At 43.9% G+C, this 16,006-nt stretch overlaps 1 protein-coding gene across 16 annotated transcripts in view; it reads left to right on the top strand.

Annotated features, from left to right (window-relative positions):
- The first annotated feature begins 1,757 nt into the window (after positions 1 to 1,757).
- Positions 1,758 to 16,006, top strand: part of LOC117464675 (neurexin-1a) — a 57,769-nt gene continuing 43,520 nt past the window's right edge. For 5 of the 16 annotated variants that reach the window (XM_034107235.2, XM_034107233.2, XM_034107228.2 and 2 more), the window contains exons 1-4: positions 1,759 to 2,074; positions 3,402 to 4,792; positions 10,319 to 10,336; positions 10,995 to 11,024. In XM_034107235.2, the coding sequence (XP_033963126.1) occupies positions 4,060 to 4,792; positions 10,319 to 10,336; positions 10,995 to 11,024 (781 nt within the window). In that variant the 5' untranslated portion in view covers positions 1,759 to 2,074; positions 3,402 to 4,059. Of the gene's footprint in view, positions 2,075 to 2,112; positions 2,185 to 3,401; positions 4,793 to 10,318; positions 10,337 to 10,994; positions 11,025 to 16,006 lie in introns of those variants that run through there. The other 11 variants (XM_034107237.2, XM_034107239.2, XM_034107231.2 and 8 more) reach the window with 7 other exon arrangements.

Raw genomic sequence — 16,006 nt, 5'->3', positions numbered from 1 at the left:
TGTTCTGAATGCTGCTCCATTCATCGTGTCTGTATAGTCAAGTGTATCTTGAATTGGGAACTCAGATCAATTCAGGGCTGTTCTTTTTATTGGAGGACCCAACCTTCACTAGCCAATTGTATAGCTCTACTCCTCTTCCACTAGTCCAAAGTGAGTGTTAATGCAGAATAAAGCAGAGTGAACTCTGATGTGCTTGCTCGTCAGAGACAGACATACAGATTGAGAGAGAGAAAGAAAAAGCAGCAGCAGCTGTCCCAGGGAGCCCAGGGAGGGCACCTCTGAGCTGGGCTCCTCACAGCTGTATCCCAGGCTGAAAAGAAAAACCTGTGTGTTTCTCTGTGTGTGTTTGCTGATGATTTTGCATTGGATTGTGGGATTATTTTTAGCATATTTGTACATGTAGCAATGTAAACACGCTTTATACACAAAAGTATACACCTGAACAATATCTGTTTGTCCTGATGCCTCAAGCAATTGTAGTCTAGGGCACAACAATCAAATACATAACATATTTTAAATGCGTTATTATTATTTACTTTACATTTATTTGTTCTTATTATTTGTATATATTATATTATTTTTTACTAATAGTATTAACCCTTCACTGTTAAATAAACAACTATTTAGCTTGTACTGTATATCTATGCAAATGTTCATTTTATCTCCTAATATTAATATATATTTTTAAATATACATTAAAAATAATAATCTTTCATGGAATAATCTTCATATCTGACCAAATTACAGGTAAACCTCGGTGGTATCTCATTCATTATATGGCTAAAAGTGTGTGAATGCTCAACCATTTCACTGGCATCATGTAATTGTTGAACACATTTCAGAAACCTTGGGCATGAATGTGTTGCTATAACAGCCGCTACTCTTTTAAACGATCAAGGCTATCCAAGAGATTTTCGAATCTGGCTGCAGATTCCACTCAGCTCTCAATTGGCATCCCAGTTTATCCCAAATGTGCTGGTTAGAGCTGAGGTCAGTGCTCAGTGCAGGCAAGTTAAGGTTTTTCTTACCAAACTGGGAAAAAAACATTTTATTATGAAATTGATAGTGTGGGCAATGTAAGGTGAAACTGCAAAAAGCTTTCCCCAAACGGTTGCTGAAAAGTTTGTTATACAATTGTATTTGTAAAATTGGGATTTCATTGATTGTTTGTTTTTTGTCCAACATATAAAGCGTATATGGGCATAAGTACAGTGACAATCTTCGTTGTGTTTAGTTATGTGCGGGGTATTCGTCTGTTCATATGAATTAGGCGTGTGTTCTGTATGAGTGTAACTGGGAGAAACAGAAACAGATGGATGTCTGTTTTCCTTTTCATTTCACCCCCTACACACTTCATTGAATCGCTGACTTGCTTGCAGACGCTCCTGAAGCACTGGTAACGGCCATCGTCACTGTCACTCACGGATTTAATCATTTGGTTCTACCCCGGTTCTCGCCTTATTTTCTGCCTCCGGTAATTGCGTTTCTGTTTCGTGCGGGCGGTAAATGCGCGCTGTGCAAGGTGCTGCAGCAGCGCGCAGCCCCGCCCATCCCCTCTACCACACACACACACACACACACACACACACACACACACACACACACACACACACACACACACACACACACACACACACGCACACACACACACACACACACACACACTCCTTCTCTCTCTCTCTTGCGTCCACGTGACTTTCCCTCTGCCGAGTCTCGCGAAGAGCATCAGACTGCACCTTTTCCCTCTCAAGAGGACGGAGAGAGAGAGACATTGAGTCAAACAGAGAGAGAGAGAGAGAGAGAGAGAGAGAGAGAGAGATAAGGAAGGAGAGCTAGAAAGAGAGAGAGGGGGAGGGAGAGAGAGAGCGCAAGCGAGGGGGAGAGCAATAGCACCTTGTCGCCTGGAGGCGAGCCTGTGATAATTTTGTCCCTGTTCGGTAGACCGGCTCTATCTACCACCAGGCGCGCCGATGCTCTCCACTCTCTCGCGCCTTTGAAATCCTTCTCAGATGGAAAGGGAAATCGATGGGTCGCGCGCAGCACTGTTGTCACGGAACCACCAGATGTGCGTGAGGTAGGTCGGCTTTCTAACCTAGATATGTGCCTGCATTGAGGGAATCCGCTGTTCATTAACCGGGCGGGGCTGTCACATCACCGTTACAGGTTGGGATGTAGATTAACACAGTGAGTGATAAAAAGGAGTAATTACCGTGTTACCGCTTAGCTGAGCTGTAGTTAAATGCTAGGGCGCGCAGGTGATGAAACTGAACCCCAGTGTAGTGAAGGAGCGGGCGCGGGGGAGAAAAAATGGAGAGGAGCTATGGCCGCAAATCGACAATCGATATTTCAACCGCATTCATTCACCCCGTCTATCAATAACCGTGATGTTGCCGCTTTTCGTCTTCCAAAGGTTCGCGGAGAATAAACTAGGCTACGTGTAGCCAACTGTGTGTATGTTTGTTTGTGAGTGCGCGCGCGCGTGCATGTGTGTGTGCGTGTGTGTGTGTGTGTGTGTGTGTGTGTGTGTGTGTGTGTGTGTGTGTGTGTGTGTGTGTGTGTGTGTGTGTGTGTGTGTGTGTGTGTGTGTGTGTGTGTGTGTGTACATTGCAACCCATGTTTGTTATGTTGGGTGAGAATGTGTTCAGTTGTTGGAAATGAGCTCCGGAGACGTTAATTCGATAACGCGAGGCGAGTCATCCGCCGCAGCGCGCGGTGCTGCTCCCGCTCTTTGTGAACAGATTCGTTGACAGAGGCGCAAGGTGGCCACCGCTATTAACATTAATAACTCCGATACAATCATTTAATAAATAACTTAAAATAAGCACACTCGGTTTCGTTGGCACTTCATATACTGTCTACGTCAAGTTTCGAAAGTGATAAAAAAAACATGTTCTCATCATGATAAGGCGGTCGCAGGTATGCCACCTTATACAAATCTCCTGCGGCATGATGGGAGATCTACTGAGGAGGTGCTTTTTGTGCATGTCTCTGTGTGTGCCTACTGTACTTGTTTATTCCAAATCCTTGATGCTATTGTGTTTGTTAGTTATTTTCATAAACACTCATGATCTGGGCCTGTTACATTTGTAAGGAAACAATGTGATGTCTGTGTGTGTGTGTGTGTGTGTGCGTGCGTGCGTGTGTGTGTGTGTGTGTGTGTGTGTGTGTGTGTGTGTGTGTGTGTGTGTGTGTGTGTGTGTGTGTGTGTGTGTGTGTGTGTGTGTGTGTGTGAGCAAAAATGCAGGAGAGGGTAATTTGAGAATAATAGCAGGCTCGTATTTTGTGTGTGTGAGAGAGTGTGCATAATTGTTTACGTGTGTGTGCGTGTGTGCGTGCTTGCGTGCGTGTTTTTTGCATGTGTGTGCCCCTGGTTGATTGTGCCGTCTCTGTTCTCTCTGTAGGTCGCTGGAGAGAGTGATGACGTGGCAGTGAAATACGCACATACCTCACGCAAACACACTCACACAGATATTTGCCCACACACTCTTTTATTCTTGCCCTACTAGGATAGAGAGGAGGGGTGAAGTTCAGCTATGACGGCGTCATTTCTCTTCATTACCAATGTGTGAGCCACACACCCACACTCACACTATCATACTCCGTGGGGAGTTGGCTTCATGGGGGATAAGGCCCTATCTTGGGCACAAAGATGGAATTCACATTTTTCACTTATTTAACACTCACACAGATGAACACACAGATACACACTCCTGGAATCTCATATGTCAGAAGTGAAGAATGAAAGAGTGAATGGAGAGGAGGCATTGAACGTATCAGAGAACACACAAACATCAGACCAAGGCAGAAGAAGATTCGACAAGAGTGCTGAAAGGACAGAGGGAGCTGCTGTTTGACCCCTTTCCCCACCGGGGCTGTATCATATAGAAGCCTCGCTCTGTGAAGAGCACTACCACAAAAGCAGGGTGCACCTGAGCCACAAAGAAAGGGTTCCACCAAGTGCCCTGCAGTTGTCACAATGAGCTGTAGGCTAGAGGGAACACCCCAGCTCTAGCCTCTATCTCCTCCAGTGTGTGTGTGAGTGCGAGCGCGAGTGTGTGTATGAGTGTCATGGCGGTGTGTGTGTGGGCGGCAGCCCCCCTGCTCTTCCTGGGGCTGTGCCTGTGCAGCGTGGGGGGCCAGGCCCATGGGGAAGCCCTGGAGTTTGGAGGCGTGTCCAGCCAGTGGGGGCGGTTTCCGGTGTGGAACGCCTGCTGCGAGAGTGTGCTGAGCTTCAGCCTGCGGACTCACAACCAGGAGGGCCTGCTGCTCTACCTGGATGATGAGGGCTTCTGTGACTTTCTTGAACTGTTGCTTCTCCACGGCCACCTCCGCCTGCGATTCTCAATCTTCTGTGCTGAGCCAGCAGAACTGCAATCAGGTGTGGCTGTGAGTGATGGGCACTGGCACGCAGTGCGTGTCAAGAGGGACTGGAGGAACACCTCTTTGGAGGTGGACGGACGACTTGAGGGTTGGGCGGAAGTGAAGAGCAAGAGAAGAGACATGACCGTATTCAGCCACACCTACATAGGCGGCGTGACGCCAGAGCTACACTCCTCGCCGCTGCGCCTCACATCCCCTTCGGTACGGGAACACCCCCCCTTTCGTGGCTGGATCACGGGGGTGAGCATCAACGGCACACAATCGACGTTGGAGAGCTCAGGGGGCGTCACAGTAACAGCTGGCTGTGGGCCGGACCACCAGTGCCAGAACGGAGGGGTGTGCAGCGTGGTCAACGACCAGGCCGTCTGCGACTGCTCCGACACCGGTTTTCAAGGGAACGACTGCAGCGAAGGTAAGGCCCAGAACCATGTGACCCATCATATGTACATCTCATCCTTTACATTAACACAATAGCACACAGACATACACACACTTACATTTGTGGATCCATATCAAAATTATGCTTCCAACTCAAAAAGTCCTTCAGTGTAGACATCTACACTGAAGCACTATTCACAGCTGCCTTTCAATTGGTGCGTATGGACCTGCAGCCTTCACAGTGCAAAAGATGCATACTGAATATGTTTGATATTGATCTTTCATGGCTGCCAATGACTCCTAATTTAGTATGAACCTCTATAACGAAGCCTCTTTACAACAAGTGCAGTCCTTTTAGTTGAGCTGGGGCTGAGTGCTTGACAACAGCTGTTGCAGTCAGACCATCAAGCTCAAGAGTCTGGAGATTTGAGACAAGTTACCCGAAAATCACTTTAAACCTGGCTGGTCGTGTCAAGGCCTTGATGGGCTCAGTTGGTGTGTTTGGCAAAACACAATAACCATATGGATCCTGTATGGATGTGGTTGTTGGCTCGTGTTGAAAGACTTTAATTGGAACTAGGCTAAGAGGCTGGAAATCGGTGGTCGTTACATGGCTGACACCTGGCTGCTTGTGTTAATGGATTTGCATTGATTCAAGATGGCCTTCACAGGTACAATACATAGGGTGAAATGAAGTGTATACAATATATGGCCTGCCAATAACTTGGACAGCGTGCAGCCTGATAAGATGCCCTGTGTGTGTGTGTGTGTGTGTGTGTGTGTGTGTGTGTGTGTGTGTGTGTGTGTGTGTGTGTGTGTGTGTGTGTGTGTGTGTGTGTGTGTGTGTGTGTGTGTGTGTGTGTGTGTGTGTGTGTGTGTGTGTGTGTGTGTGTGTGTGTGTGTGTGTGTGTGTGTGTGTGTGTGTGTGTGTGTGTGTGTGTGTGTGTGTGTGTGTGTGTGTGTGTGTGTGTGTGTGTGTGTGTGTGTGTGTTCTTATGCAGTATTAAAGAGGAAAACATGTCTTGTCAGTAGTACTTTATAAATATAAAGAACTTTGAAAGTAAACAAACTTTTATGTTGAAGTGGCAGAAGATAAATGCTGTTTCACTAATATTTTAATGTCTCAACTCTACAAGAACGCCCTCCTTTAATAATGTCAAACAAGCCTGTAGTCAATACAAGTTCCATTATAGAGGGCACTGTAATGTTGGCCATTAGAAAAATGAAACAGCTGTTTAATGAACTCAGCCACCTTGTTATGGGCAGTACTGCAAATGCTTTCATCTCCCCCACTAAGTTGTGTGTGTCATCAGATTCGCTTCAGTTCATTCAGAGCCAATCTGCATTCTTAATCGATAGCGCTCCCCATTCCTATTCTTTTTTCTTTTCGACGCCAGAGATACCTTCCAGCTTTCGCCTCAGCGATTTACATTTTTAAATGACACAAATGCATCTGCCAAAGACTGGCCTTGCCGTATATGCGCTTGTCACCGTTTGTCACCGACCTGACCTCACACTCCACCCAGCACCACTGTCAGCATCACACCTCCCTTTAGCTACCCACTGTATCACACCCTAGCATTTAGTGGACACTGGGATGGCCTAGGTAACCATGGAGACAGGACTAATAGGGAGACCTCATGCCAGCAGTGTTTCTCCGTCATTGCTCTTACGTCCTTCCTCCCTACCCCCATTCCTTAGCTCCTTGCTGCCTAGAGCTGCCTGCAGCTGCCGACAGCTGCCTCAGCTTGTAGTGACTTCAGGCATCATGTTTGACACAAATCGGCTGTATTTATACATGTGTGTGGTAAGGAGTATGTGTGTTTGTATGTTTATGTATGACAGGCATCCTCAGGGCTATAATGGCTGTACTTACTTATACTTAACCTCTAGTGTTAAGTATTCAAGCAGGTGGGGAGGGTAGCTGGTTGATTATGCTCACTAGTGCTGGAATTAACTGAGAGATAATTATGATTTAAGTAGAATTAGTCAGAGAGAAATTCAAAAATAAGTAACTGTTCAATCCAGTTTTTCAATGTGTATTGTCAAATTACATATGATAGTACATTATATTTCTACGAGTTTTGGACAGAATGTTGAATAAAACAAGCTAACTGATCACATCACTTTGGGCTGTGCAAAATTCTTAAACATAAGTCGAGAAAATAATCTGCGGATGATGAAAGTAATCATTTCTTTCAAACAATGACTTAATGAGTCGACAGAAAACTATTTATTTTTATTTTGTCAATCAATTTATGGTTAGAATGATCTTCCATGAAAGAAGATCTGTCAAATATTTCACTCTTTTCTTTAAACTGAAAACTAAAAATCAAACTGAATATCTTTGGGATTTGTACTGACAAAATAAGACATTTAAACAAATCTTTTAAGACTAAAGAACAGGCATTAAAATCTCCCTTTTAGAGACCAAATGATTAGTCAATTATTCTAGAAAATGATTTCATGATGAAATTCATTGCAGTCTTACATTTAAAATGACTTGTAAAGCAAGTAAACAGCTGTGGCTTTACATACTGTATTTTTGTAAATGTTTCAACTTTATAGGCTGGCTGTTGTTCTGACAAGAAAAGGCATTTTATAGACTTAAAGATTAACTGATTACATTAAATTATTAAACGATAAATCAAAAAATTAAATAAAAATTCTGCAGCCCTAGTGCTCTCTTCTTCGTGTAGTGACAGGTGAATCTGTGATCAGCTCTGCAGAAACTCTGTGCTGCCCTCAGAGTTCCGAGTGATCCGAGCCGGTCTAATCCAGTTTGCTGTTTTTTTGCCTCTGGTTACACACCTGCACACACACATGTAGCACAAACATGCAAACACCTGGAGAAACACATTGGTAGTGTGCAGACTGCAGCACAACCATGAGTCACATCAGCACTGAGGCACCTCGCAGCGGTGCAGCTCTCCAGGCAAATAAAGAGGTGCAGACATTTTATATAAAAGCTCTCTCTAGTTACAATAACTGCTTTGGACTGGCAATTTGCTGCTTGACAAAAGGATATTTATTGGTCTGTGTTTTATATATATGTTCCTAGGAATCACCTTTCAATTGTGAGTAAGTGTGGGCAAAAATATATATTTTTCCCTTTGTAGTAGTGGCCGTTGTCAGTAATAGTAATCTCATAAAGTGTTTCCAGTTATGAGGTGTGCTTGGATGGATGTACACGGGGTGAGAAGTGCTGTATTTAGTATTAGTCATTTGCTATAATGTGAAATCATACGGCATTATCAGGGCTGGCTGATATTCACAGTTTGGGTAGAAATTGCTGCAGGGTTTTAGAGTATAACGTTAGATGATGGTGGAAATTGAAAGTAGCTTAATGGCTGGTTTTAAAAGGTTACTTCATACTTCATCATATCTCTTCACTTTTCCAGTGAACACGAAGCTTTCCAGACAGAAATAAACAGCAGTAAATGGAGCCAGTTAACAAAAAATAAACCACGGACAGAGTGCAACAACATCTTGAGATTATTTCCGATGCCTGGGTCCTTTCACAGACCTCTCTGAATCATCAAACTTGAAAATAGTTCAGACTTACAGAGAGGTCTTAAGTGGAGAATAGAGCAGATGGTGTATCCTTAGTGGAGGGTTTACTTTTTTTTGGAGTGCTGTGTTTTTGTATATAATGCTTTATTTTTTAAATTAGCCTCATGTACTGCTGTTCATTTTGGTCTGACAAGTTGAGGGCTCAGTCAGTGGGAAATATCCAACCACACGATCTGCAGGCTGAGCTAATAATATTCACGCATAACATTACCAGTGAGGATCCCAATTAATCGTACGTCAGAAACCTCTCTTCAGGTGCACTAAAGCACTCTGGAGAAGAGAAAGATTGTGTCTTAAAGAAATTGAGTTGATGGCAAGAGAGAACGCAATAAGAGCGATGGTAAAAATCCCTCTTTGAATGAAGAAAAAAGTAGTAATATTCAGTGATTAAAATGAATGTATGTACTGGAACATAGCTGTCTCTTTGGTAATAGGTATCAGTTATGAGTCATGAGTACTGCGCACTTCTTTTGTCAGCGAGGCAGGGTTTGTATAAGGTTATCTTTTATATGGAACCTTGAAATTATTATGTTTTTTGAAGCCGTCAACCTCACTGCACAATAAAGCTTTGAGATGAAATTATAACCCTCTGAATATGAGAGGGAAGAAAAGTCGGTTGTTGATCTTTTACACAGAATGAGTATGTTTTGCTAGAGGAAATAAGGGATCATTAGGACTGTGTTAGGACCAATACATTAGTTATTTGACTGTGGCAGCGCTAGTTTCCGTTCACGTTTACAGTTACACAATATCTCCATGGTTCAATTATAATAAATGTTTAGTATAAGCAAAAAAATATATAGCGTAAGCATTCTTTATCCCCAGATTGACAGTATTGAACATATTCCATAGCAGTATTCCTTATCAGGAAAGGGTTGTGTTTTAAAGAACATCAATATCTTATATATCAGTTTTTGAGAAAAATAATATGATTTTGTAGATGTAGTGAAGATATTGTGGGCAGGCCTATGCATAAATGTAATAACTGTCAAGCCATTCTGCCCTCCAGTGAAGGCAGAGTGAACCGGGCTTGTTAGGCCTGGCCTGGCTTGCATTGTCCTTGAGGGCAAATTGCTGTTAGCATGCTAATGGCTCCACCTGTTTCTGCCATGCCACTAGCACAAGGGCAGAGGCACAGAAACACTCAGATGAGCACACACTCACGCGCAATTTCACAAACATACACACACATGCGCATACACACACACTGTGTCCCAGTATTGAACCATGCATGCCCCTTGTCTTCCTGCACTGCTAATCTACCCCTACATATTTGATATTTTCCTGCTATTTCACATCATTAATACTGCCATATTCAATGTTAGTGCGTGCGTGTGTGTGTGTGTGTGTGTGTGTGTGTGTGTGTGTGTGTGTGTGTGTGTGTGTGTGTGTGTGTGTGTGTGTGTGTGTGTGTGTGTGTGTGTGTGGTGTGTGTGTGTGTGTGTGTGTGTGTGTGTGTGTGTGTGTGTGTGTGTGTGTGTGTGTGCGTGTGCGTGCGTGTGAGAAAGATGGAGAGAGTGAGAGAGAGGTTGTGGGACTGAATGCGCGCGGTGTGTGTGTTGCATGCTATCTGTCGGGGGGCTCTAGGGAGAGGAAGCGGCCTGCAAGGTAAGTTCTGGGGTAAACGGCTCTTGAATCGAAACATACAGGTAGGAGAGTATATATTCGCCCACACCCCCTCCACCCTCTGTATCTACAAGTGTGGGTGGGTATGTGTGTGACCCCCTTTTAAAAAAAAATCATATGTACACATGTGGAATCCGACAGAGAGATTGTGCTGTTTATATTCAGACAAACCTCTGTGTTGGCTACCAGTGCAGCATGGTATTCATTGTGACGTTTGCGTGGACTTTGCATGTGTGTTACCACGGTAACCCTGGACAGGTGTGCATGTACAGTAAGTAGCCATGGTAACCCAAGGGCTTAGCATGCATGTTAATGAATGTCTGTCTCTCTCTTTCCTCGCCCGGCCGCAACACCTACCCAGAGCACAGCTACACTCCAGGTAGGTTGCACTTCTATCGATCTGACTTTCTCTGTCGATCTGTCTGTCATTATTTTTACTTTTTCAAACACCTCTTCCTCTTTTTCATTTTTTCTTAGATTTATTTCTCTGTTGTCATCTTTTCTTTCTCCCATTTATATCTTTTTCATGGCAGTCTTGTCCTTTACTTTCTTCTTTCTGGCCTTCATGTGCTCATTAAATCCTCTATTGTGGGAATACAGATCACGGTAGACAGCGTAAATGTATGTAAGTCTGAGTGGGTATGTAGAGATTGGATGCTGACATCTGGTAAGTTCCACATCCCATGTGCATTCATCTGAAGTGGCTCTTGCCTCAAGGTTATGGAGACATACTGTAGGCACACACACACATACTGTATACGAGCAGCACTGTGCAGACCTGTGTGCGTACCTGTTAGTGCGTAGGAACGCAGCCTAGGATGAGTAAGTGTTTTCAATGCAAGCTTCTTTTTAGACATTTGGAATAATTTAGAGAACGAGCAACACATGCACAGACACTTTTGCACAGAAAAATCTAGCCTTCACCAGCATGTCATTGACAAACTCCTGTATGACAACAACACATATGCACAAACACACACACACTTCACGCCCCATGATCCTTTGCTGTGCTGACTGTGCTCTTGTCTTCCTTTAAGGTCTGGCACACCTGATGATTGGCGACCAAGGTATGGCATCCTCTTACCTCACTTCCTGTTGTCCTCTGCTATACCATCACCCCCCTACCTCCTCACCCCCACACTCACAACTCCCTGTATCCCCCCCCCCCACTTCATCACCACCTGGAACGGGAGGAAGTTGTCTCTCTAGGCACTGAACTAAGGTCAGTTTCTTTTCTGCAATTGAGATTTCTTCCTTTATAAAACGGTCCCATTTGGTCTCATCAGGAAATTTAGTTTTAATTTAAACTGAAATAGATGATTTGGGCATTTGCAAGTGGAGCAATTATATAATAATAAATTAAATATAGCCCTTAAAAAAATAATTGGTTTGATTTGTGAAGAGAGTGATGAGCCTGAGAGCAGCTTCTGCTGGGATATATAATATAACCATGGCTGCTGATGGGGGACGGAGGCTTTCGATTGGCTGTGGCTCGACGGTGCTTTGCTGGGTTAGACTTGGCAAGGCTCCAGGTCATGGAAATGGAGCTCAGGGCCGACTGACCGACTGACTTCCATGGATGGTTTGAAATTGGTCTTTACTCTTCCACCTCATTTCATTTTCTCTCATGTGTATGTAAGAGTTTGATTGAGAGAATGGGAGTGTTTTAGTGTGTGTGATGTATACATACATGTGCATGTGTGTTTTTACATCATGGTTTGAATCATTGACTGTGGCAGTTTTCAGAGGAACACTCCACATTCATCCATGGCTTTTTAATCGGCTTCCAGCATGTCTCACTTTGCTGTCGCTGGTCTTCACATGGGCTTCTGCTCATTGGCGAGCATATGTGATTTTCAACCGATCTTCCTGTGTTTTAAATCACTGCCTCAACCCCCGGTGTGTCCAGTGTTATTCACACCCTCCGAAAAAGTAACACTGTTCTACCTATTGAAAATTGTTCACCGATCAACACGCTCAAAATTTCAACTCTCTTTTCTTGCCCTTTTTCTCCCCCTTTTTTCTTCTTCCTTCCTGCCCTTCTTTCTCACTATTTGGGACACCACCCTCTGTGATTTTAGGAAAACTCAGAGGTACCCCCACCCCTTGATTTATTTTTCCATGTATGGCTAATGGGCTGTGGTGGGTGGTGTTGAAATTGAATTCATTGACAGGCTCCTGTATGTATAGTAATGCTGACCTTTAGAGTGGTTCCGCTTCAAGTTCTCATTTTTCGGTTGCCATTGAATTGGAATGTTTCATTTTTGGTAAGGTAAGCTGTGTGTGTGAGCGTGCTCATACTAAAGTGTGCGTGTGAACGCGGCTGAGCTCCGGCCTATGGTGCTTTTGAAAATCTGTGAAGGTAGGTGCTGCTGGATCGGTCGGCTCCGCATGACGCTGATGAATACACTGATTGACCCACATAAAAGACAGGCCTGACCGTGACTGGCTGATCTGCGTCTATTGTGCTCTTTGATTGGATGAGAGAGGACCTGATGGCGGCTGTCTCCCATTGTGACAGCCATGTATTCGCCATTCCTATTTAATGAAACCTCATCCAGGCTTGTGGATGGAAATATCTTGAATAGAGCAAAAATGATGCCTTCATTCATCTATCACAGTTAGACATCTCTACTCTGACAAGTATATTTCTTCCTGAGCATTTTTGTTGTGTTTTGATTGCTAAGTAGAATGCTACAGCGAAGTTTCTGCCTTTTAAAATGTCTGGCATGAATCATCCAGGTGGCAGGGAAAATGTAATTGCTTCATCTGGCTTATGCTCAGCATTTTAAATCACCTACTTAAGGACCGACATGTATTAACATGTTCTGACATTAATACACAATGTATTCAGTATATTTGTGTATAGTGGATGCTCTCACTATTACGGATGTTTGGATTGTGATATGCTGAATGTATCGCTGTAGCTGATTATTTTATATATTTTTCAAACCTTTGAAGTCTGTTTCAGAAACTGTGTGTTTAAGCGAGTGTGTTTTTGCTCTGCATACTAAGGAGTAAAGGCTGTCAAATGGCGCAGATGAAGCCTAGCTTGGGTTAGCTCAGCGTAAAGAGGCTTTTTGAGGAGCCCGCAAAGCTGAAATTAGTTTCTTTGAGGGGGTGGATTGGGTGTGGGGAGGGGGGCCGTAGAAAGATATATGGCCTGTGTGTCTGCTTGTGTGTGTGTGTGTGTGTGTGTGTGTGTGTGTGTGTGTGTGTGTGTGTGTGTGTGTGTGTGTGTGTGTGTGTGTGTGTGTGTGTGCTGGAGAAATTGAGAAAAAGCGACTGTGCCTGCCTGTGAGAGAAGAGCTAAAGGAATGAATGATAGCGGGAGTGGAGAGGGAAAGAGGAAGCGAGGGAGAGATAAAGAGAGTCGTCTTCTCTCCTGTGATGTAGAGCAACTGGCTGTATCTGCAAAGGGACAGCGGTGCTCCCGTCTGCCCTCCCAGCCCCGTCATTCTGCAAGGGACATCAGCCCTGATGAGGAGCCCTGGACCTTTCCCCTCCTCCATAAAACACAGCTATCATTCTCCCTGGAAACGATACCCACAGATCACTAATCACTTTGAGAGGGTGGAAATGCACGAATTGTGGAGGGAAGAAAGAAAAGAGGGAACCAAATTGGATTTCCATAAGTATGGAGCAGTCAAAGGAAGAGGGGGAAATGGATTTTTGTTGTGCTTTTTTTGAAAAGTATTGAGCAGCAATAATCTGGATGGTAGCAGATTTTGCCCTTTCTGTTCTCTCTGTCTGGCCAAGAATAGAGCGTGAAGGGTCCTGGCTGGGTGAATGAGCGATTGTAGGTTCTGAATAGGATTGAGGAGTGGCTCTTGGAATTGGCAGCAATGCTCGTTTATGGTATTTATTTATATGTTTTTAGCCTTGAGGCGAGGTTGTCCGGTTAATAACGGTGGTTTGTCTGCATGTCCAAGAGTTCTCGATATCAATCCAATAATCTGTGGCATAGACAAGTGGTCCGCCTCGCTTGAAGTGACCTTTACACTTGCGCTTACGTGAACCGACGGACAAACAGACACTCACACACACTCACGCGCAATAACCTTTAGAGAGTGCCCGCTGAGTAGGTGAGTGAGTGTGTGTTCAGTGTAAATATGCATGAGTAAGGCTGCCTGCACACATTCTTCACGGTCAGTGGAAGAAGGCAGGACGGAGAACGAGGTGCGTGTGTTCCCGTATGTTTGCGTGTTTTGTGCGGGTGCATGAGTGTATGTTAAAGGGAGGTGGATTGTGAGTCATCATTTGTGACTCATAAAGCGTCGGCAATCAAAGCGGCACATTTTAACACATTGTCTTATGGCAAAAACACACAGATGGACGCACACTCCATACACACACATGTTCAGTGTCACACTGTTTGGATCTCTTTATAATTGCCTCTTTTGTTTTTGTCCCTTCCCCTCACCCTTCTTTCATCCAGAACATACACATTTGCGTGCTTTTCTCATAAACACACACACACACACACAAACACACACATAAAAAAAGGGCGGGCTCTGTGCTGACTCCACCATATGTGGGACTGGGAGTGCTAGCAGACGCCAAGAAAAGAGGAACCAGTCAGTACCAGCAAAGTACATCATGTTTCCTCCCTCTTACTCATCATTACCTAATAATACATCACACTATAGGAGAATATAATACAGGCACTGAAACTAAACTGGAAAAGATTTTCCATTACTATGATAGTAAGTGGTGTAGTGCCCAAATCAACATCAGAAATTAGATAAAATAAACCGTTTTAATAAATAATTAACTATAAAATGTAATTGTTTCGAAAAAAAATTCAATATTTCCTAATGCCAGCCAAAAAAATAGGATATAAAGGGGACTTTATTCATATTTCATTGTTGTAAGAAAAACACCAAAAATATACAAAATCATCTACAACTTTAATTAAATAATACTGTAATATACTGTACTGCATATTTGTCAATGAAAGATATTTTTGCGACACACATTATCCACTGTAGCTTTAATGCTTTCATAGTTTAGCAAGATGGGCAAGTGAGCAGCACTGCAGTCGAGGTGAGAGAGAGCCGCTTGGTGTTAAAAGTCAAGTGTTTGGTGATTGGCTGCCTGCCCGAGTGACTGGCATGAATTTGGCCACTGATGGCATCATCAGCTGTGAATTAAAAAAAACAACTGTTAAAACTAAGTTGTGCCCCCTCTGGCCATTAGCAGTGATAAAAGTAATTGCAAGAAAGTTTTTAACTGCAAAATGCACAATTTGTCTACATATACACTTTCCATGTAATGGGACTAATCCTGCCTGTGCTCTCTGCTACTAACACCCATTACAGTCTGTACTACAACACTCATTAATGCTTAACACCTATGCAGCTCTTGTAATGAAATTCACAGCACCACATACAGACCCCACATTATCAGAGAGATGCACAGTTACAGAACTCACCATGGGGAATGTAAAGCAATCCCACCAGTAAATGTATACATTTACTGGTAATTGTACGCAATTACCATCCAGTTTGCAACTAAGCATTAACATATTCGCGCATTCACCACAACGTTAATAGGAGGAACACAAAGCTGATGCACCCTTTTAACACCTAAAAATAAAGACATCAAACGGACTCCCCGTTTACCAAGGATGAAGGAAAAAGATAGAGCGGAGGCTCGCTGCATCTGTGTAAGGGAGGGGTGGGCAGGATAGGGTGAAAAGAGTGTAGAAAAGTGATGGTGAGGAAAGATGGGAGCGCATTCAGAAAGTGGGGAAAGAGAGGTGGAAAGAGAAGGTCGGAGACGCAGAGGGAGACAGGAAGGGAGATAAGACTGCAGCGTTTCTCAGCAGGGGCGCTGCATCTCTCATTGGGCTCCCCGACTTGACACAGTCTCGCATCAGCCAAAATTCATGAGTGATGCAGATACCTTATTCCTGCACACACTCCCTTTATAGAAAAGAAAAGGAAAGAAAACAGGCACGTCGGTGCTCCAATTATCTACCTGTTCCAGCACTTTCTGCGCTATGTCTGTGAGGGTGCTGAGGGTAGTGGCCCAATTGGCGATTCAC

The sequence above is a fragment of the Pseudochaenichthys georgianus genome, chromosome 19 (assembly GCF_902827115.2).
Source record: "Pseudochaenichthys georgianus chromosome 19, fPseGeo1.2, whole genome shotgun sequence".
NCBI lineage: Eukaryota > Metazoa > Chordata > Actinopteri > Perciformes > Channichthyidae > Pseudochaenichthys > Pseudochaenichthys georgianus.
Note: the sequence above shows the minus strand (reverse complement) of the source record. Positions and strands in the feature narration are given on the sequence as shown.